The following is a 20,921-nucleotide window of genomic DNA, read 5'->3' on the forward strand; positions in this document are numbered from 1 at the left end:
AAGAGTATCAATTGCAGTTAGCAAATGCGCGCAGATCGTTAAATAAATCAATTTTTTCCCCATTCTTTCACCATCTCGGCCAATCTCGCTGATGATTCTATCGCTACTCAATTCGCTGCCAAGTGGCCGGCGTGCGGGATGTGCTTTCTTTTTGCCTCGGCGGAGATCGCCTCTGTGTGATGTCTTCATTTGTCCCGGCGACAATGGAGCACGCAAGAGTGGCGCAGCTTTGGATATGGGCAGAAAAAATGACACTTTTGCGGATGGGAATTGTTGTTGTTGTCGGAGAGATGGCGGAATATCTATATATAAAATTGGCCATTTGTTGACTGGCGAAGCGCGTTCTCGAAAACTGTTAAAAGTCTCTCTTGTATGCGGTGCCATTTATGGCGAAAATTTATGTTTGATTCCACCACATTGCCATTATTTCTCCGCAACTCTCTTCTTGTGGTGCTGCTGATGCGCTTTTTTTGTCCATGGGCAAACCGAATCGCATCTCCTACAATCTCCATCATTGCCAATTGATTGAATGGGTGCACACGCGAGAGCAGAGAAGAAATGGAGAGATTTTCCATCAATTGATGTTGGGTGATTGTGCTAACAAAGGCACACACAAGCACGCGATTTGCAGGATATTAAAATGCACAAATTCATCGCGATGAGTGGAACAAACGCGCGCCCAAAATCCTCTTCTTCTCTCGCTCACTCAATGAACACAACGGAGAGCGAGAGCTTTTCCGCCGCACAAAGGAAAAAGCACTGAGCAAAAGCTCCGCCCTCGGAGTTTTCCTCAAGCCATTTTACCACCTCCCAGTTTTCTGGACTTTCTCAAAGCTCAATTGTCTCTTTCGCACTCGCTTTACTCCCCAGTCACTCACTCTGCGTGCGTTTTGGTTGGGAAAAAACAGTCTCTCTTTACTCTATTTATTTTCCAACGTCACTGCCTGGGAAACGCCTTTCGACAAGTCGCTTCTTGCGAGCTCATTTCCCAGACAGTGGAGTTGTCGGTGTAAAAAGGTGGTGGAGGAGGCGATAAAGCACTGATGCGAGGGAGGAGGAGAGATAGTGCATGAAAGCCATGGCGAAATATGCTTATGGTGATCATAATCACGAACCCCTGAAATTGTCTTTCCAAACTATTTTCCTGCGAGTCCGTTTACGCTGGTAGTTGACATAATAAAATTTTCAAAATATATATCTTCACCAAGTCACACTTGACATTTAAGGGTGGGATTTTTGCGCACTGTCTTCAATGTGATTTCTATAGTTATGTGAAAAGCCTGAGTTTCGCAATTACAATGAAAATTAATACTTTTGTCAAATGTTTTCTTCAAAATCTCATTTACAGAGTCTTTAAAAATCATGTTCATACTATTCAAATTACAATTTTTTCTTATTACTTACAGGCTGAATAACTGTAATTTTTCTGTAAAAAATTGACATCTTATTGGATACATACACATGTGTAAGAAGTTGAATAGTGCAAAATATTCAACCCTCTTAACAGGAAATTTATTTGCATCGCTATAATAAAAATCACGAATGCAAACTGCGTGAAAATTGGCAAAAGCTGATACTTTTGACTTTGATGGGTTAATGCGTCTGTCGGGAAGATCTCAGGGCGCTTTAAAAATTTAAGGGGAGGATTTGAAGTGCAATAAATGCCGCTCCCTTGAGGAGAAACGGAACAAGTCGAGGGTGGTTTCATTGCATGTCTGAGTTTTTTTTTCTCCCGCACTTTATGCAAAACATCGATATTGAAAGTCGCATTGTTTGCTGGGAGAAAATTTGACATTTTATGTCAAATATCATCCTCGTGAGGATGAATCTCATGCGGTGATACATTGGCAAGTTTATTTGGCCTCCTGCACGCGAGATGTGACATTCATTAGGGAGAGTGCCAATTAAATTTAAACTCCCCGCGCAGTGATTCTCATCATCTTTGTCTGTGCTCAAGAAGTCGTTCTCTAATCCGTGGACTTTTTTTTCCACTCTCGGCACAGTGAAAATTAATCCCCGCCTTTTTGGCCTTTCTGACGCCGATGTCAATGTTTGAAACAGTCTCGCTGTTTTTTTTTATCCTCGTACTTCCATATCCTGAGGGTTGCTCCTCCTGCCGAAGAGAGAGAGAGAGGTTCTTTTGACAAGTTGAGCATGAAAAGAGATTGTGTGGGCAAAAAATGTTTAACATTTGATTAACACGGAGGATTTTCTCGCTTACGGTGAAAGGATTTTTCACTGCGTAATCTAATTTCTCCGTCAGGGAGTGAAGAAAAAAAATCCTTATGGCATTTTCTCTGTGGCCCTCAACTTACAAGTCATTTATTTGCTCTTCATTGCACCCTCGGAATCCAATAAAGTCCGATCATATGCCAGAAGGTAAAATGCAGGAATTTCATGGCACAATTTGGTCAGTTGCTTTTCCTCACGCATGCAAAGAGAGTGAAATCTTTTTGATCTGTCGGTCGTTTTCTCGGGTGGATTTCATTGTTCTCGACGCAAATTGGGAAAATGTTGAAAATCTCGTTAGATAAAATGTTTGTGATTGTTTTGTATGGAAATTAGATGGTATTCGAGTGTAAAATTGGAGTTAATTGAACAAATAGGTGGGAAGATATCTCGTTGCGATTTTGTCAGCCAATTTAACGCATGAAGAACATCCACATTCATGTAGTTTTTCCTCCCTCATGTTATTAATGATGATGGTTTTGGAAGATGAAAGGAAAATGTAGGAGGAATTTCCTCAAACATTTATTATTCTTTGCGCGCAGTGTTGAAATCTGAGCAAGGATTGTGTCCACCTGCTTTTTTCTCTCGCCTCTCGGCGAGCGAAGTGTTTATTTTTCCAAGCGACGCAACTCCAAAACGCACTGTGATGGTCTATAATTGTCTCGCGTGGTGCAATAAATTGCTGTGCATTGAGGAAGAGAGGCGGATTTCGATGGATTTCCTCATGGTTAATCCATGCACGAGGAGCTGGGCAATAAAATTCACTGTGGAATTCAATATTCCGGCGCGCGAGGGTTGACTCGAGGCCTCCGGAATGGTCCGGAGAATGCCGGAGTGTGGGTGGAAATCTCAGGGGTTGTGTTAGCAATATTTAGCCCAATAACTCTCTCTCTCTCTGTGCGGAGAATCGCGTGGAGGGGGGGATGGAAGGAGAGAAAAATGCGTTTACAAGGGCGATCTCCGTAAGAATCATTTGTCATTTTTATTATTTGCAATGTGTTCATATATTTGTAATGCCAACGCAACCCCTTAATAATTGTTTCATACTATGATGTGCGGTATTTTTAATAATAACTCTTGCGACGCGCTTTTTTCAGTTGCCCCATAAATCATTCGCCTTTATTAATGTCGCGATATGCTGAACATTTCCTCAATGGTGCGGTTTTCCAGTATCACACCACCCCTTGTGGTCAGGCCACTTTCCATTCTTGCTGAGCAATGCCGGAGGGCAGAAGCCGGAGGGATTTTCCGGGAGAACATATGTTTGGGGGGACTCTGCAAATATTGACAATGTAATTCGACTGCGAGGGGAAACGGATCAATTGCGAGTGAGGTGAAAAGATTACACGCTGTTTTGGGTAAAAGTAATGTTTTCTCAATAAATCTCAATTTGCTGTGAAATTTTAACCAGCGACGTGTGTGCAAAATAGCAAAAGAAAACCTCAATAATATTGCCACAAAATATCATTATTGAATTAAACTGTAATTCAATGTTTTATAATTGTTATTCAGGGAAAATTAATTGAAGCATCAGAAAGTGGGTATAAAATCCACATGAAGTATTCTTAATTCTTTAGCCATCGAGTTAAGACATGTGAATCTCTCCTTGCGAGAGACACAAGGGATAATTCGATAAGAAAATGCAATTAGATGCTCGAATCCTTCGCCCTGCTCAGCCATTATCCCTCGCAGAACATAAATTCATCAATTGTAGCGAGTGAATCTGCGTCGTAAATCCATTTCCATTTGACTGTCCTGCTAAAATATTCACACGAGACGCCGTGAGACTTATTTATTAAGGCTGTGTCAGTGGAAAAGTCGGTGGAAAATGTAATTCTGCGCGGGAATGATAAATTTGCATTTACCTCCTCTGTGCATTGCATGTTTTTTTCGCTCATCTAGAGAGCACTTAATACATCCTCAAAGAGGCCACGAGGATATTATGCAAACACCCAAGCTCTTGATGCATATTTTTCATCTCGAGAGACTCTTTCCGCAATACCTTTTGCCCGTGTTCGCGGGGTGGAATTAAAAATGTTACTTCTGTGTCTGCAATGCACAAGCTTCTTGTGGTTTTGTGAGCTTAAGGCGGAGGGAGAGTTGAGGAGATGATCTTAATTTGTAATTTATTCCTGTCTCGAGGGAGGCGCAAAAAAGGCACCTTTACTTTGGCCTGTGGATCAAAGGGAAGCTTTGGCCTAGGTATTTTGGCGTAATCAATTTCCTTGCTTTTTCCTCAAAAAGTGGGTGTGTGTGTGTAATTGATTATGTTGTGGAGGGATTTTGGCTTTAATTGTGAGATGTTGAGGAATGACTTTAAAGGGCGCTGGAAAATTGCGATGCACTCTCTTGGGGAATGATGAAAATGCAATCTTCCCTTGAGATATTTCTGAAATGACACTATTTCCGCTGAGGAATTCATCCCTTGAGGCTGTTCGTGTCGTCTGGCGTGCTTCAAATGAATTTACAGAGCACATTTCACACCTAACTTGGCGGCATGATTGAAAAATTTTCTCAACTAGGGTGAATCTCACACCCCAAAAATTCGCCTTAGCGGCAATGAGATGGGCAAAAAAAAGTAGGGTAAAATTGTCTCGTGGTCGATGCAGATTCTTGAGTGAGAGGCAGAAGTTTATAGCATTAGGCGTTTGGGGGTGAATAGGTCATATATTTTCCTTCTCATGAACAAATATTCAAATCGATTTTCATCATGTTCTTCTCCATGTTGAGTGTGGAGTGCGAGAGAAAACACAACAGGAAGCAATAATTTCCACACTATTGCATTGTGATTGTTTCTCTTGGGCGCAGCTCTTCTTGTCCCCCCTTCGGCTTTCCTGCTTTTCTTTTTGTGTTTTTTATTCAAATTCTGCACGAGGGAGGCAAAGGATAAAGAGTGGAATATCTTTTGGGCCTCCATTGATCCGACTATCGTGGTGCGTCCATCAAATATAAGACAAGCATTCTTCTGTCAGGGGCCCTCAGAGATATTGAGATCCGATATGAAAAGCCAGAGGACAGAGAGAGTTTGTTTCGCATTGGCGAGGGGAGCAGAGCGAGGCCTTTAAAATGTGTCAGTGGTGAGATAATGCAAATATGATCCGCATGAGTTTCGCCATCACTCAAGGAGCGCATGAGGAGAAAAAAATACGATTTCATTTCTCTCTTCTAGTTTTGCCAAATTAATTCTATACTGCACAGCATTTTAGTGACAATTTATACTCTCGCCCAAGACTAAGTTGTGGCTTTTCCTCCGCCCTGAAACACTGTTAATATGTGGAGTTGCGCTACCTTCTTTCGAGGGTGGAGGACGACGACATATGTCTTGATGTACGGTGAATGGTTTATGAAAAACTTTCATCCCGCCAACATCCCAGATAATACGTATAATATTGTGTTGTGTGGCGCAGGCTAGACCATTTTAGGCCACGAATGACGGAAAGTCCTGCAGGATGAGAGAGTGCGTGATGTGTTTCGCAATGGGGAAAAGTTTTGGCATCGAAATCACCATCATCATCTCAGTGGTGACAAGATTAAACAGACAAGCACACTCAGACTAAAGCGACAGAACTTTCCGCATCTCCAACAGATTGTCTTCAATAGTTCGGGACTGAAATTTTTGTTGACTTGAGTCTGTTGACTCTGCAGATTCAATCTGTTCATAGTAAAATATAAGATTTTCCTCATCTTATCAAGAGAAATCATTTCAGAATATTCCCACTAATTTGCCAATTGTGCAAAGTTCTCAAGTCTCCAGAGCGAGTGTGAGTGCACAACACATGAGATGTAATGCTTTGAGTGGCAACTTTTATGAATTTCCTCAACTTCACTGCATGCTCTGCCGATGGACGAATCTCTTTTCGCAATGGTGATTCGGGACTTTTCTCATGGTGGCGATTTAAAGTGCGAAATGCCAGAGGGTTGAGCGTCAGCTGCTCGACAATTGAATTAATTTTCCGTCTTACACCCGAAAAGTATCTATGGCAAATACAATTACTATGCAACAAATTGCCACAAATTGCCCTCAAATAAACACACACACTTTCTCTCTCTCTTGGTCGCAATGTGCCTCAATATTTATATAAGTGATCAACTATTTTCCGCACACAAAATATTATGAAGTCGTGGTGTTTATCGAAGGGCGACCATATTGACCACTATTTTCACGGGTCGCGCGCCCACCCTCGGCCATAAATTACCCCCAATGCGATGCTTGGGCACTTGGTTAAAAGTATAATCTTTCGAGTAATTGTCAGAGGAATTCGATGTGGGCATTAGTGAGCCCTCTAAATATCACTGGCAATCACAATCAAACAGCAATTGAGTACAACTGACACACAGTGTGGCAGCAGTTCTCATTTATTTAAACTCATTCAAAGTTATCCCCGGAAACATGGGGAGCCAAGCGAACACACACACACAGAGTCCAAAACACCGAAATCTCATCTCATTTTATCGTCGTCCATAAATTAGGTGTGTAGAATTACCTCCAACCACCGCGTGAAAGGAGGCGCTACTCTACAACTATGCCATTGTACGAGCGGCTAAATGCGCTCTTGAAATGCAAACAAAGTGTCGTCTCGGATATTCATCGCGATGTTACCAATTGTCGGGGTGTGGAACATGATCAGGAGCGACAGCATTCTGCTACTTCTGCACCCCCGACCGCTGGGGCGCCGTGCGATGAGTGTAGCAACCCCTTAAATGATTGTAATTGCGCGGTTGGCCCGTAGGGGAAGGCTGAGCCGCTCTGGGGATCTTGAGCAGATTGATATGAAGATGGTTTTAGGGAAGTTCTTGAGCTATAATCCAAGAACTGAGGAAATTAACGATCAATTCACGATCTTTCCATTAATATTTTACCGAAAAACGAAAGTTAATTGAAATATCTAAAGCCGTAAATAAACTTATAAAAATGTTTCAGCATTGAGCAGATTTATTCACATTGCTAAATCATTCATTAAGTTAAATTTGATCCGGAAAACACTCAAGAAACATACATAAATTGGAATCATGTTGACTAAATGTGCTCCAAAATTTGCTATTTACTTGGTTTAAACTCCAAAGCGAGTCGAATTGCTCTTTAACTCTCCTGCTGTTAGCAAAGGACGGCATGTGAAGCCACAGACTTGGCCATTGCGTGTATCTGCCATCTATATTCCACTAAATATGCTCCGGACACAGCACAGGAGCGGGGAAAGCGAAGGGGGCAATTTAAAATCATAACACCCACCGCAGAGCGCTCGGTGTGGAAGAAGAATGGAGATATTTGAATTCATATATCCTGAAAAATCGTTCCGGCGGATTCTTCACATCGCTTCCATCCGATTCACCCCCGCTCGTCCAGGCGGGAATTCACACAACGCCTGATAAATATTCAAAGTTTACGTAACATTAGCCAGAGAATATTTGACATATGCGGACGATAAAGCAAGATATATGCGAAGGGATATTTTTGGGGGGCACAGAAAATTTTCTTCTCAATTCAATCACGCGCAGCGAAGGAGAATTGTTGTCACCCGAAGAGGCTTGCTGTGTGGTTAAAGTGACCTAAATGTGTGAGACGAACTCTACTCACTCCCTGCTGAGGACACGTGGCAAGAGATTCACCCTCCTGTGAGTCCCTCGCACTCTAAATTGCCTTCTAATAATCGCACATGGAGGAGAGAGAGACAATCTCGTGTGCTCTAAATGGGTAACCTTTCACTTAATTCCTCACCACACACAACCGACAAGTTTACCTCGCAATGACACCACAAAATGCCTGCACGACGAGTGGGAGTTTCTTGGGGAGTTGCTGGAGAAAAGGGTTCGCAGCATCTTGATTTATGATCCATTTTTGTACCATCCTAATTAACCTCTCTCGCTAGTGAGTTTAAACATGAAAAGTCAATAGAGCAGTTAAAGCATAATTTGTTCAATCGATATAAATCACAGAGACAACAACACCGACGAGTGACTAATGCGATTTTTCGTCAAAGACGAGCCTTTGAAAATTTGTGTGTGGAAATTGAAAAAATAAACCCCCGAACTGGCGTGAAATTGAGAAACTCTGGCGTGTTAAGCAAAGATGATTGTGTCGTATTCGCTAATGCCTGTGATGAATATCCACCAGAGTGAGTGAGGGTGAGAGAGTGTGGATTTCGCCCTGGCCTCAGAATCTGGAGGATGAACATGGAGATTCACACAACTAATCTATAATAATCACATTAATCTCAAGTGAAAACAAAATCCCAGCAAAGTGGGGTCGCTGGCATTTTGCAGAGGGTGCGGCAATTCAGTGCAAAGAATCGTCTGAGGATTTTCAGCTGTTTGAACGATTTTTCAGGGGCTTCACTCTTGGGCTGTTGTACAACATGTTAAAGTGCAAATTATGCCAACACCTGAGCTCTCACTCGCTCTCTCCACCCATTCAGACACCAGTGGCAGAGAAAAATCCATTGAATTTGAGGGGTGATGCCAAGGGGAAGACTGCCACATGACCGCTGTGTACACCAGGATTTGTCTCGAAATGGAAGCTGTAAAACGAAAACTAGGTGTTTAAGATCAATCTTGAATTGCCAAGTTTCTCAAACTCGCTGGAAAACCTATTGAAATTCGATCATCTGCGATTAATTTATTTCTTAACCTTATTAGGATGCTGAGATATTTAAAAGTAACGTTGACTGAAAGTATTTTCTTCATTCATGTACAAACGTACACCATTTCCGGACTCATTTTCCCTCCCTTGAGCAGTTGTTAGTCGAAAAAATTGCCTCCGGGACTCTCTACCTCTGCCCTCGAGGGGATGAAAGTGTGGGGAAAATTGAAAAGACAATATGCGGAAGGAGAGCAATACAAATCCATCGAATTATCTGCTGATACTTTTAACTATAGAGAAGTAATTCTTTCTGCGGGCTTTGCGTGGCACGTCAAATGCGGTCTCCCAGAAGGGATCATCTCTGTGGTCGACTCACATAATTTTCTTGTTGAAAATTTAATTAGATTTTCCCTTGAGAGAAGGATTTACCGTGAATGAATTTTTGAGTGGCATTTCAGCTTCTCAAGCCGTTTACATTTCACCCCTTAGCCTTCTTTCTGGGCGTCGCGAAAAGGGAATCCAGCGGGAAAAAGGGGAGCAGCGCTGGAGGTGGTTTGAGAATTTAATATCATGTTCAATTTGCAGGTCGTTAAATTTTATTGTCTCTCATCTTATTCTCCTCAGAGTTTTGTGTGGAGCATCGCGAATCTCTCCTGGAGACGGAGAGGAATGTGATTTTCCCTGTGACTTCTCACTGAGGATCCTCTCGCGTTCCGTGTTTTTTTTGTCAGTCCGTGATGACAATATGATTAGCGATGGGGTGTTAATGATCAGCTTGTTTTGGGGGTGATGAAATTGTGCCCGAAGAATTGGGAGCATGAAGAGAGAAAATTAAATTGCCAGCGCGCCCAAAACAGACATGGAAAATAATGATTTGCCCAGATGACAAGAGCAGATTTGCCACTCATGGTGGATTTTTAATGAAATCTGACCGCATTATGTCGCATTTGGAGACTCACAACCGCATACTGGCTACCCATATAGCAACTCACTCGCAAATGGACAAAATTATGCCATCACTTTAACCCACTCTCTCGCTCTGCTGCGCTCTCTCGCATGGGAATTGAAGGATTTTTCCTTCTCTCCGCCATGCAATTTCGCGCACAAATTGAAAATTCACTTCTTTTTCCCTCTCCATCGCATCGCATCATGATGCAATGCCATCTCATCAACTGTGTCACCTCAAATGCCCAAACAGACGTGCGTGTGTGAAGATTTGTAATTAACTCCAAATATCCGGAAAATGTTGATGGGGCGTGATTTGGTTGTTTTGTCATGTGAATTAATACAATTATGCTGAGTGGGCGTGGAAGGGGTGATTCTGGAAATGGGTGGTGAAAAGGTAATTGAGCATGTAACAGCCAGTAAAAGCCAACGTGTCATTCTGGCCTCCAAAATGGGTTTTAGTTTAATTGCTTAAGTGACGAATATATTCACTAATTCAGGAGTATTTTAAACCATAACTCACAATCTCGGCTCTCATTCTGTCAATCTCCTGAAGAAATAACTTTATAGATGATGTCATGTTTATAGATTGGCACAAATATTAAATCAAATGTTGCAATGAAATTCAATTCTATATCGAAAAATGTATCAGTTGCGTAGAAAACTTGAGGTTTTTCTATTGTGTTCTGCACTTTTAAAGTCACACTGGCAGAAACATATTGTAATTATTAATAAATTCATTCAAATCAAAGGCCACTAAATTCAGAGTAAAATCGAGAAATTCAATGGCTAATTCTCTGCACTCGAAGAATTCCTTCGAATGCGGACTTCAGGACAAATTAGAAAAGGTGCAGAAAAAGCCTCGAGAGACACTCGTGACAGACAAGTTATGCCGTTCTTCATGCTTAACCTCCTCACTCTCTCTCTCTCCCTTTCTGTCCTGCGGTGAAAGAGCGATTTTGCTGATGGTGAGATGGATGGAAAATTTGTGGACAGTCATGCCGGACACGGAGTTGGGGATTAAAATCAAATTGTCGCCCTCCCAGCACGCTGAGGGTATCAGAATCAGTCATTTGGGGTGAAGAGAGACGCCACTATGGCAAGTAATGCATTGTTAAGTATGACAAATTTAGCATAAAACGTGTGATTTGCAGACACCACCAACTATTTCATGTATTTGGGACTTGTTGGAAGTGTACACCAGATGTTTCTCTCTCAATCCATCCCCAAAATAGGGGCGCATTCCAGCACCCATTGACACTCACTCAAAACCGAGGCGCCCCGGTTCTCCGGCGGGGGAGAGTTTGGGGCACTTCACCGACATAATGTTTGATCATTGAGCCATCATTTCACCATCAATCTGCGTGCAAAAAGCCAACGCCGGACACCAGATATATTGCCGAGTTGTGTGACACGGTGGGCAAAAAGGCACTGTCGAAATTCTCCTCCTGCTTCACCCCAGAAATCACTCGATTTATTAATTTGGCCAGAGTGGAAATTTGAGAAAAATGATGTCAAATGCAGTGAAAACCGCAAATGAAAATATTGACCTTTTTTCCAACTACATCCGCATGACAAGTTGGGATGAAAAATTGCCCCGCACTACGAAAACATGCCCGTGGATGCCGTGGAGATGTTCGGCCGCAGAGCAAGATGGTACTTTGATTAAGTGGGCCATAACCCAAATTATTGTCAACCCCACTTTGACGAGCTGAGAAGGGTTGCAGTAATTAATTTATTTCGCTGAATGTGTGCTCAGACGATGGAGTAATTTATCAAATTAATTTCCACCAAAGGTTTCTGTTGGAAATTAAAGGGGGATGATTTTCCTCCTCTTGAATCCGCACTGGCTGTTTTCCATCCAGCAAAACACTGTTGCACTCCTGTATTTGGTATTTAAGGGCAGAGAGTGAGGCAATGTGGATAATGGGAATTAGTAGTTAGTTGTAACATAGAAAATTCATTGAACAACATTTAACGTTTAAACGAAGTTTAGCCAGAATTTGGTGCAGAATTTCTTATTAGCTTTTGACAGCAAGGATATTTTTATGTGAATCCCTGAGGCTCAAATATCATTCATTCTCATGTAGAGGAGCGACAAATTCAAATTAAAAAACAGTCCTTCGATTGGTGCAAAATCACAGAAAATCTCCTGAAGCGTGAAAATCGATTGAGAAACTCGTGATTCTCATTTTCACTGGGATTTCTCCTTGAGCTCTCAATTTTCTCTCGTGCACAAAATTATATCCTCTCACTTGTGTGAGACATATAAAAAAATTGCAATTGCGAGGGATGATTTGTTCCATATTTTCACCGGGGATTTTCTGGTCAGTTCAGCAAGATGTTTCTCCCACTCTTGGCCAGTGGTAATCCTCAAGGAGCGCCGGAACTCCTTTGAAGGGGGAATATAAATCGAAAATATTACAAGCAATTGTCCGACGTTGATCCCACGCACACACTGGCAAATGCGCCAGAGTGCGATGAAGGGGCGCGCGAAGAGGCGCTGTCCGGAAGGCTAATGGGTGGAATGGCACATTATTCAGTTGGTTGTTAAGTTAATTATCTCAACCGACAAAGAGTCTCGTGAGAATGGCTGGCGAAGATGCGCTGTAAATCAATGCGACCGCGAAAACGCCCAATCTTCGCGCCAGGAGGGCAACATTGTGTGTCTCCCAAAGGAGAGGCTCTCCGGGCAACAGATGGGCCCCCGTCGGCGACTTCTCCGGCACACCTATGATTTATTGGGCATGCGAGAAGAGAGCCACCAGAAGTGTTATCTTCCAATATTTGACTGTTTGCTGCCTTTCGCTGATGATTGATTTAATGAGGCTGTTGCGAATGGCAATTGCACGTTATCAGAGCCATTGTGATAAGGCAGAATGACAATTTTTGGCATTTCAATTACATATTGGATATTCGAAAGGCACTTGATGGGGAAAACGCGTGAAAAATGTTGTGTGGCGAAGTGATAGAATCTGGGAGGGAATTCATGGGATTTCCTGGGAAATCCTCAGCGTCATTTATCATGTGGCCTCTTATCTCGGGCAAGGAGACAATCTGAGTGGCAATTGACCCAAGAGTGGTGGTCTTGCAGTTTACCCCCTAATTGGCCAAACATTGCCCTCAAATTCTTCTTCTCCACCCACACAAAATGCCCTCAAGGGTTAAATTCTTCTCCGGGGAACCTTTTTCCGGTCACTTTGGAGAGTCACTCGAAAGCCGAAGGATTTATTAATGCTGAAATTCATCATTTCACGCGCCCAGGGATTAATGCCCTGCCGACGAATCTGTGCGCTTCCGGAGGGCAAAAGGGAGTGAAAAAGAGAGTTAGAGTGGGATTGAAGTTGTTAATTGGTCATTTCACCACATAAACATTCCCACACTGTTAATGATTTATGCTTCAGTCCCGCATCGACCGCGCTTTCCTGTGGCCGTCCTGCTCTGGCTTGTGCGCAGCGCCGAAGGGAAAAGGGCGCCCGCATGGCGGGATAAATCAGGTGGGATAAAGAGGATCCACAGGGAAGATTATCGCACAACATATACCAAAGCCCACCCTTTCTCACTCCTTCCTCGCCGGCCATTTGTTCCACAGCTTCGGGACAGGTGACAAATTAACAAGCTCTCTCGGTCCTTTATTTAAATACAATTAAGTTATGGGCAAAAAAAAAGTCCATCAAAGACAAGGAAAGGTAACAAGATAAGCTCATGGAAAGACGCAAATTTCAACTGTTGAGAAAATATTAAACACATAATTGTAACAAAAATTGATTAAAAATGCAAGTCTAGAGTGATATTTCTAACTTAACTATTTATTGGATTAATATAATTCTTCTGCACGTGCAGCGAAAGATTTTGCCTTATTGAATATAATTCTCTTTTAAGGGAATTAATGATGAAGTAATGTCCATAATATCCTCAACTCAACTGCTATGATTGTGCAACACTTGCAGTTGTCTGTCAGGCGACAAGACAAGGTGTCACAAGATTGAGATTTAGAGCTGCGCTGAGAGCCTTGAAAGTGTTGAGCATTGATTGGCATGTTAATCGAGTGACTCTCCTTGAATCTCTTCACCAGGAATTGGCGGCGTGACGGCCAAGAAGGCACCCTCAATGGGCACTCCGCCGCTGCCCAACTCCTGTCCAGTGTGCGGCATTCAGCTCTCGTCGGCCGAGCTGGAGACGCACTTCCTCACGGAACTGGACAGGCTGTACAAGCTCAGCACTCCGGCTGAGCGGCAGCGCTTGCGGGCGACTTTCTCGCTGCCCGGCATGGTGGGCTCCCCGGGGCCGGACAGTCGCTGGGAGACGTTCCATCGCATCCGCAACAACCGGCAGAATCGCCTGCGTGCCAAGACGCGAAAGCGCAAGGGCGACTCTGACTCCGACTACTCGCCAACGCGCGGTCCGGTGATGGCCGGACAGTGCCAATCGTGTCCAGTGTGCCACGGACGCCTGCAGCGCACGGCCGAGGAGATCGCCCAGCACGTGGAGGAGTGCCTGAAGAAAAGCGGCGGCGCCCAGGCGGCTGGACAGGACGAGGACGAGACGGTGGATGTGGAGGGATATGCCGATGACACGTCCAGCAGCGCCGGCACGATTGTGTCGCACAACAATAACAACGTGGCCAAGCTCGTGGACTCCAGCCAAACTCCTGGCGCGCCTCCGCTCCTGCTCACGCCCGCCCTGCCGCCGGTGTCTGCGCCGCAAGAGGAGGCGGCTATCTCCAGCCTCAGCTCGTGGGACAGGAAGCACCGGCTGAGCGCCAACTGCACCATGACGTCCGTTGCCAGCCAGATCGTGTCGCGCGTCACGCCGACGAGCTCCAACCAGCGCCTGGACATGGACTACGACCAGGATCGCGAGCAGGGACACGCGGCCGAGGTGGACAACGACGAGGAGCTCGTGGTGGACAACACGGATGACGAGGAGTGTGTGAAGAGGAGTCGCAGCGACAAGAGGGAGGACGCGAAGAACAGGTGAAAGTCTTAAAACATCTCCATTTGCCACATTTTGAGCGAATAAATTGAGCTCAATTCATGTTTAGTATAGAATTCCTGATAGTTTCTCTGTGATTACAAGCCTGAAAGCTCAGAAAGTGTAAATTAAGCTCTGATTTTCCCTCCGCAGCACTGAAGAAGCCACTTCGTCCGTGGAGATCGACTCCGCCAGCGACTCGAAGCCGCCAAAGGCGCAGCTGGGCAACACACCGGACTCGTACGTGAGCACGTCGGAGTCCACGGAGCCCTCGTCGCGCGCGCAGGTGCTGGAGGAGCTGCGCGCGCGGATCCGGGAGCTCGAGGGCAGTCCCTTCAAGGCGCGCACGCCACAAGAGGAGGAACACTACAAATGCTATATATGTAAGGTTAGTTTATGAGTCTCACTCTGTAGTTAGTTTCGCGCTGACTCTCTCTACATGTCTCTCACTTCATTTACCACTCTTTCACCGCCCTCATGAGTAAATTGTGTGTATGTCTGTTCTTCTTTACCTCTTCAGGAGCCCTACAAATCTCCCGTCATATCAACAATTTGCTGGCATGTGCATTGTGATGAGTGTTGGATAACAATATCTGTGAGTTTTTCCCTTTCGTTTCCATGCTCTGCTGCAGGATATTTATACGTATGTGTGTTGTTTGCCTTTGCAGGACGCCAAGAAGTCCTGTCCGCAATGTAAATTCATCACCACGACCAATGATTTGCGGAAGATTCACGTGTAGTGTAGAGAAATCGAATTTCTGACCGTGCAATTGTTCACGAGCGTGTAGTTTTCTTGCCAAAATAGCAGTTAAAAAGAAAGAAAGAAAGAAAGAAAATATGGGGGGAGAGAAGAAAAATTGATGTGTCACTCTTTATAGGAAGTTTGCTGTATAAATCAAGGAGAAAAACTTGTATCCCAAAATAGCGTAAAGAAAGGCAGAAGAAGATGAAAAAAAAAAACTTATCAGTATGACATAGAAATATCCCAGCATTAATTCTAGCAATAAAAAGTATGACTTAACAGTTGAGAGAATTAGGTAAAATTGTAAATATATATAAATCCTTCATTTAGTTGAAAGAGGAGCATCCCGAGCGAGAAATTGATGTTGAGGGTGTGAAAGAGAATGGAAATAAATTAAATTCCCACTCAATAATTGATTCCGGAGCGGAATTTGCGATTGTAAATCACTCTGACGCAGCAACTCTTGGGCGAAAAATAAGACAGCAGCGATGGTGGAAAAGTGAGGAATTTACTGTGCTTGCAAGCAGTGGACAGAGATCAAGAATTATTCGTCGGTGCCGGAATTCTGGCTGGAATTGTCGCCTTGCGATGCATTGGAAGAGTCTTCTGAATTTCCATTCCCATCAGATCCATCCTCAGGCTGTCCAGGATGCGTTGGCGGTGGATGATGAGGCGGTTTAGGCATGCAGCCAGGATGCGGAGGCCGAGGACGATGGTGAATTTCCTGGGATTCTTCAGAAGATTCTTCAGAAGACTCTTCAGGGGACTCAGCCAAAGCCATGTTGGCCAAGAGAACGAGGAAAAGCACTGAGAAGAGAAGCTTGAAGTTCATCTTGAGATTCAGATTGATCACAACTGATCGCTCAATCGCTTTCAGCTGCATTTTATACCCAGAAACTTCGCATCGCCTTGTCCTTTGGCTGCAAACACCATTTGTTCAGTTGATTCAACATTTGCTCCCATTTTTAATTCACTTTTCATATGACTTTCATGATTAGCAAACAATTAAATAACAAACGTGATCTTTCCCGGTATAAAAGACAGCTGAAAGCTAGGAAATCATCAATACCAGATCTCGAGATGCATTTCAAGCTGATTTTCTCTGTTTTCCTCGCTTTAGTCAGCACAATAGTTGGTAAGGAAAGTCAATTGCTATAATCTATGAAACCTCTAATCAAGGATTTTATTTCGGCAGCTGGAAAACATTCTAACGACCAGAAAACCAATTTTGACGGAAATGAGATTCTGGAGATGATAGAATTTATTGATGATGACAATTTTTATACTGATTCCGAACAAAATTTTCACTTTGATTTGGATTCCTTTGAGCTTTGTCTAATTTTATAGCTTGTGTCTTTTTGCAAAGAACTATCAAAATTACTCTTAAGACACTCTATTCACTGTTATTGAAGTTGTTTCTTAGTTTGTTGACCTGTGAAAACATAGCAAAATTCCTAAATGAATTTCACCCATTAGTATCATTTGCATGCATTAGAAGGTTAAAGACATTCTGCACACTGTCTAGCCACATTTTTGCACTGCAAATCCTTGGCTTTGTCCTCAAGACGCCAAGAGGTTCGTCAAATTTTGAAATAGAAATCCATTCATTGGAACAACGATGACTAATTAATTAAAATTCAACCCCTTTTTGGCACGTTCCGTGGGTTCACTTCCGGGTCTCCGCGAGACGCAGAGAAAAAGTGACGAAAGCATTCTTCCTGTTTATCACACAACCGGAGAAATGAATAATAATTAATAATTTTTGGGTGAAAAGCAGCTTTCCAGCCGCAGCGCGAGTCAGTTTTGCTGCAGCTCTTGAGCTAAGTGAGTCGCCCCCATTGAGCCTGTGATGCCGCCGCAGCCGAACCAGTTCGAAAATGCCCAGACACCAGCGTCGGAGTCTGCTGACACGCCTCTTGGACGGAATGAAGTTCCAAAGCTTGGTGGCGTTGCACCAGTTACTCAGGATATTGGCACAGATTTCACTTACAAGCGGGAAATTGTATGGGAGAATGCGATCGCGTACTTGATGTTCCACATCGCCGGCGTGATTGGATTCTTCCTGGCCGTCACGCTGAGCGCCAATCCGCTCACGTCGCTCTTCAGTGAGTATATGGATCCTCCTCGCCAGGAGATGCGGTGGCTGACGCTCTTATCTTTGTAGGCATAGCCGTGCTGATGATCGGCGGCGTGGGACTCACGATGGGCGCGCACAGGTACTTCACTCACCGCTCCTTCAAGGCGAACCTCATCACAAGGCGCATCCTGCTGGTGCTCTTCGTGATCAACGGCCAGAACTCACTGTGGGAGTGGGCCAGAGACCATCGCCAGCACCACAAGTACTCCGACACCGACGCCGATCCGCACAACGCCAGCCGCGGCTTCTTCTTCTCACACGTCGGCTGGCTGCTGTCCAGGAAGCACCCGAAGGTGCTGCAGTTCGGCCGCGGCATCGACATGTCCGACCTGGAGGCGGACTCGTGGGTCATGTTCCAGAAGCGCTTCTTCCTGCCCATCTACGGCCTCGTGGCCATTTTCATCCCGTGCGTCATTCCTGTGCTGCTATGGCACGAGCACCCCATCAAGTCCCTGCTCGTGTGTTACTTCATGCGCACCACCCTCGGCCTGAACTTCACGTGGTTCGTGAACAGCCTGGCGCACATCTACGGCGTGCGTCCGTACGACAAGCACATCCTGCCCACGCAGAACCAGTTCGTCAGCATGGTGGGCATGGGCGAGGGCTGGCACAACTACCATCACGCCTTCCCCTGGGACTACAGGACGTCCGAGTTCGGGCAGTCGCACAACTTGACGGCCAGCGTGATCGACTTCTGCGCCTCCAAAGGCTGGGTGTATGACCTCAAGACGCCTAGCACGGAATCCGTGAAGAAGCGCGTGCAGCGCACGGGCGACAACTCGCACAAGAAGTTCGGCGACCTGGACAAGTTCGCCGGCGTGAAGTGCTGGGGCAACATCTGGCGGAATCCCGGCAATCCCACGTACACCAGCAAGAGCACTCCAGATCCCATCAAGATCACCCGCGAGGGATACATTCTGTACGAGGCAGACAAGAAGTCAGAGTGAGCGTCACTAGCCAAAATCTCATGTAGAAAAATGTATTCGGTGAGGGAAATAAAGTGATCTCAGACTAAAAGAACAATGTATAGTTTAGGGCAAGTCGGACTTTTTCAGTGAATTCCGAGAGCAAGAAACCCGATTCATTGGCTTCGAACCAAAAGTATGCCTTGAAAGATTATAACAGCCTCAAATATCACAACTTCACTTTCCTGACGCGGAGTTTCTCGCCTTTTTCGCTCTTCCAACTTATTTTCTTCAGAAATATCACGAAAGATTCTCTGCGCCAAACTTTTCAGCCTTGAAATTAGTTGCTTTTCTGGCGTGTGATAAGAATTCTCTCGCCTTTATCAACTTCCTCTTCAACTTTCTTAGCCCACCAAATCTGGCTAAGCCTCAGTTCGTTGCTAAATCCCAGGCACAATGCTGAAAACCATCATTCTCCTCCTGGCACTCACCGCAATTCCCGGCGAAGCCTCGCACAGGGTGAAGCGAATTGTCGGCGGGATGAGAGCTGAGGCTCCTCCTGTCGATGATCCCGTCGTCTTCGTGCACCAGCCGACGAAAACCATCCGCATTGAGGGACTGCAGCAGGATTTCACTGGGTTCTACTCCTTCCTCGGCATCCCGTACGCCGATCCGCCAACAGGGCGCAATCGCTTCGTCAAGGCGCGCCTCCGGAAGCTGTTCGGCGATGTGCAGGCCACAAGGTACCCATCTCCCTGTCCACAGCCGAGCAGCAAGAATCCCCAAGACGTCATCGGCGACGAGGACTGCCTGAAGCTGAACATCCACACGCCTCGCATGCCGGACGAGGAGGAGAAACTCCCGGTGATTGTCTTCCTGCACGGCGGCGGCTTTCGGTACGGCTCCCCGTCGCAGTACGATCCTCGCCACTTCATCGGGCACAAGGTGATCTTCGTAGGTGTGCAATATCGCCTGGGATCGCTGGGAATCCTGGGCCTGGGCTCCAAGGAGTTCCCCAGCAATGGCGCCCTGTCGGATTGCGTGGCCGCGCTCCGCTGGACACACAGATACATCCAGTACTTCGGCGGAGACGCTCAGAAAGTCACAGTCCTGGGACACGGATCAGGAGCCGCCTTGGCGATGATGCTCTCTCTATCCAGACACTCCAATCCGCTCATCAGAGGCATTGTGGCGATGTCCGGAAGCGCTCTGTCGCCTCACGCCGTGGACGGCAATCCGAAGAAGTCCCTGCTGGACGTCGAGAAGTTAAACAGATGCGCCAAAGAGAGTCCGCTGAAGATCTTCAGATGCCTGCAGAACGTTGCTCTCAAGGAGATCATCAGGAGTGACTCAGACATCCAATTCCTGCCCAAGAACTCCGACATCATTGCCGACCTGTCGGGCTTCCTCGGTTTCTCACCCAGCGTCGAGGATGCCGATGACAACCGCGGACTGCCGGGCATCCTGACAGAGCCTCCCAGAAACGCCCTTCAGGCTGGCCACTTCAATTCCAAGTAAGCGCTCAGCCAGTTGCCAAGCGTCAGCAATTCACACAATTGTCTCTCTCCACAGAATCCGCCTGCTCATCGGCCAGACCAAGGATGAAACTTGCCGGGCATCGGCGCTCACCAAAATCCCCGCCAACACACTGAAGAAACTACAAGACGACGCCGACAGCTTCCTCTCCATCTTTAATCTCACATGTCCGAAGGACTTCTTCAGTCAACTGTCCTCCGCACTGGTGAGTCTGGGCAACATCCCCAAGAACCTCTTCAACAACCTCATCCAGAGCACCACGGACATCTTCTTCAGCATCCCCATGATCTTCACGGCGGAGTTCTGGAGTCACACAGCCCAATCCTTTATCTACAGCTTCGACTTCCTCTCGAAATCCAAGCTGCCCGGCGGCGAGATCTTCCTGCCGCAGCTCGCGCTCACGCAGGGCGTGAGAGTAGCGGGAAATGTGGCGCACGGCGACGAGTTGATCTTCCTCTTCGAGCCGCGTGACGTCTTTGGCAATTCTCTGGGCAACTTCAGCGCCTCCTTCGCGCCCGCCGACGAGAAAGTCCGTCGCGATTTCACCGAGATGATCGTCAAATTCACGAGAATCGGCGATGACGGCGAAAATTCCACAGATGTCAGCATCTTTATGCCCTTCACCACCAAAAAACTGCCTTACATCGAGATTTCCGACACGATTTCGCTGAAAGACAACTTCCGGATCTGCTCTTTGATCAATTTCGGTGGTATTTTCTCCTTCGTCGACAACATTCAGTGTGAGATCGTGAAGACGGCCGGAGGATTAGCCGAAGGCGTGGTGGATACCGTGTCCGGCGCTGGAAAGTATCTCGCCAAAGTGACGTATTTGGACAAAGTCTTCGGCTGAAGTCTACAAAGAAAGAGCCCAAATAT

At 45.6% G+C, this 20,921-nt stretch overlaps 4 protein-coding genes across 4 annotated transcripts in view; 3 read left to right on the top strand and 1 right to left on the bottom strand.

Moving 5' to 3' along the window:
* LOC132265663 (protein Teyrha-meyrha-like) overlaps window positions 1-15,876 on the top strand; it is a 35,638-nt gene extending 19,762 nt beyond the window's left edge. The window contains exons 5-8 of the mRNA XM_059766415.1: window positions 13,827-14,727; window positions 14,879-15,113; window positions 15,246-15,320; window positions 15,394-15,876. Coding sequence (XP_059622398.1) covers window positions 13,827-14,727; window positions 14,879-15,113; window positions 15,246-15,320; window positions 15,394-15,465 — 1,283 coding nt within the window. The 3' untranslated portion in view covers window positions 15,466-15,876. The remainder of the gene's footprint in view (window positions 1-13,826; window positions 14,728-14,878; window positions 15,114-15,245; window positions 15,321-15,393) is intronic.
* A 78-nt stretch (window positions 15,877-15,954) lies between these two features.
* LOC132265662 (uncharacterized) lies at window positions 15,955-16,365 on the bottom strand. Its single transcript, XM_059766414.1, has one exon. The coding sequence runs from the start codon at window positions 16,348-16,350 to the stop codon at window positions 16,012-16,014; it is 339 nt and encodes a 112-aa protein (XP_059622397.1). The 5' UTR covers window positions 16,351-16,365; the 3' UTR covers window positions 15,955-16,011.
* A 951-nt stretch (window positions 16,366-17,316) lies between these two features.
* On the top strand, window positions 17,317-18,591 carry LOC132256008 (acyl-CoA Delta-9 desaturase-like). Its single transcript, XM_059752187.1, has 2 exons — window positions 17,317-17,572; window positions 17,632-18,591. Exons 1-2 carry the CDS (start codon window positions 17,317-17,319, stop codon window positions 18,549-18,551), a joined length of 1,176 nt encoding a protein of 391 aa, XP_059608170.1. The 3' UTR covers window positions 18,552-18,591.
* Window positions 18,592-18,965: 374 nt separating this feature from the next.
* On the top strand, window positions 18,966-20,895 carry LOC132256009 (venom carboxylesterase-6). The gene is made up of 2 exons (XM_059752188.1): window positions 18,966-20,023; window positions 20,082-20,895. The coding sequence occupies exons 1-2, from the start codon at window positions 18,966-18,968 to the stop codon at window positions 20,893-20,895; spliced, it is 1,872 nt and encodes a 623-aa protein (XP_059608171.1).
* Window positions 20,896-20,921: the final 26 nt, after the last annotated feature.

Source organism: Phlebotomus argentipes, unplaced genomic scaffold (assembly GCF_947086385.1).
Source record: "Phlebotomus argentipes unplaced genomic scaffold, Phlebotomus argentipes genome assembly contig_5, whole genome shotgun sequence".
In the NCBI taxonomy this organism is placed as follows: Eukaryota; Metazoa; Arthropoda; class Insecta; order Diptera; family Psychodidae; genus Phlebotomus; species Phlebotomus argentipes.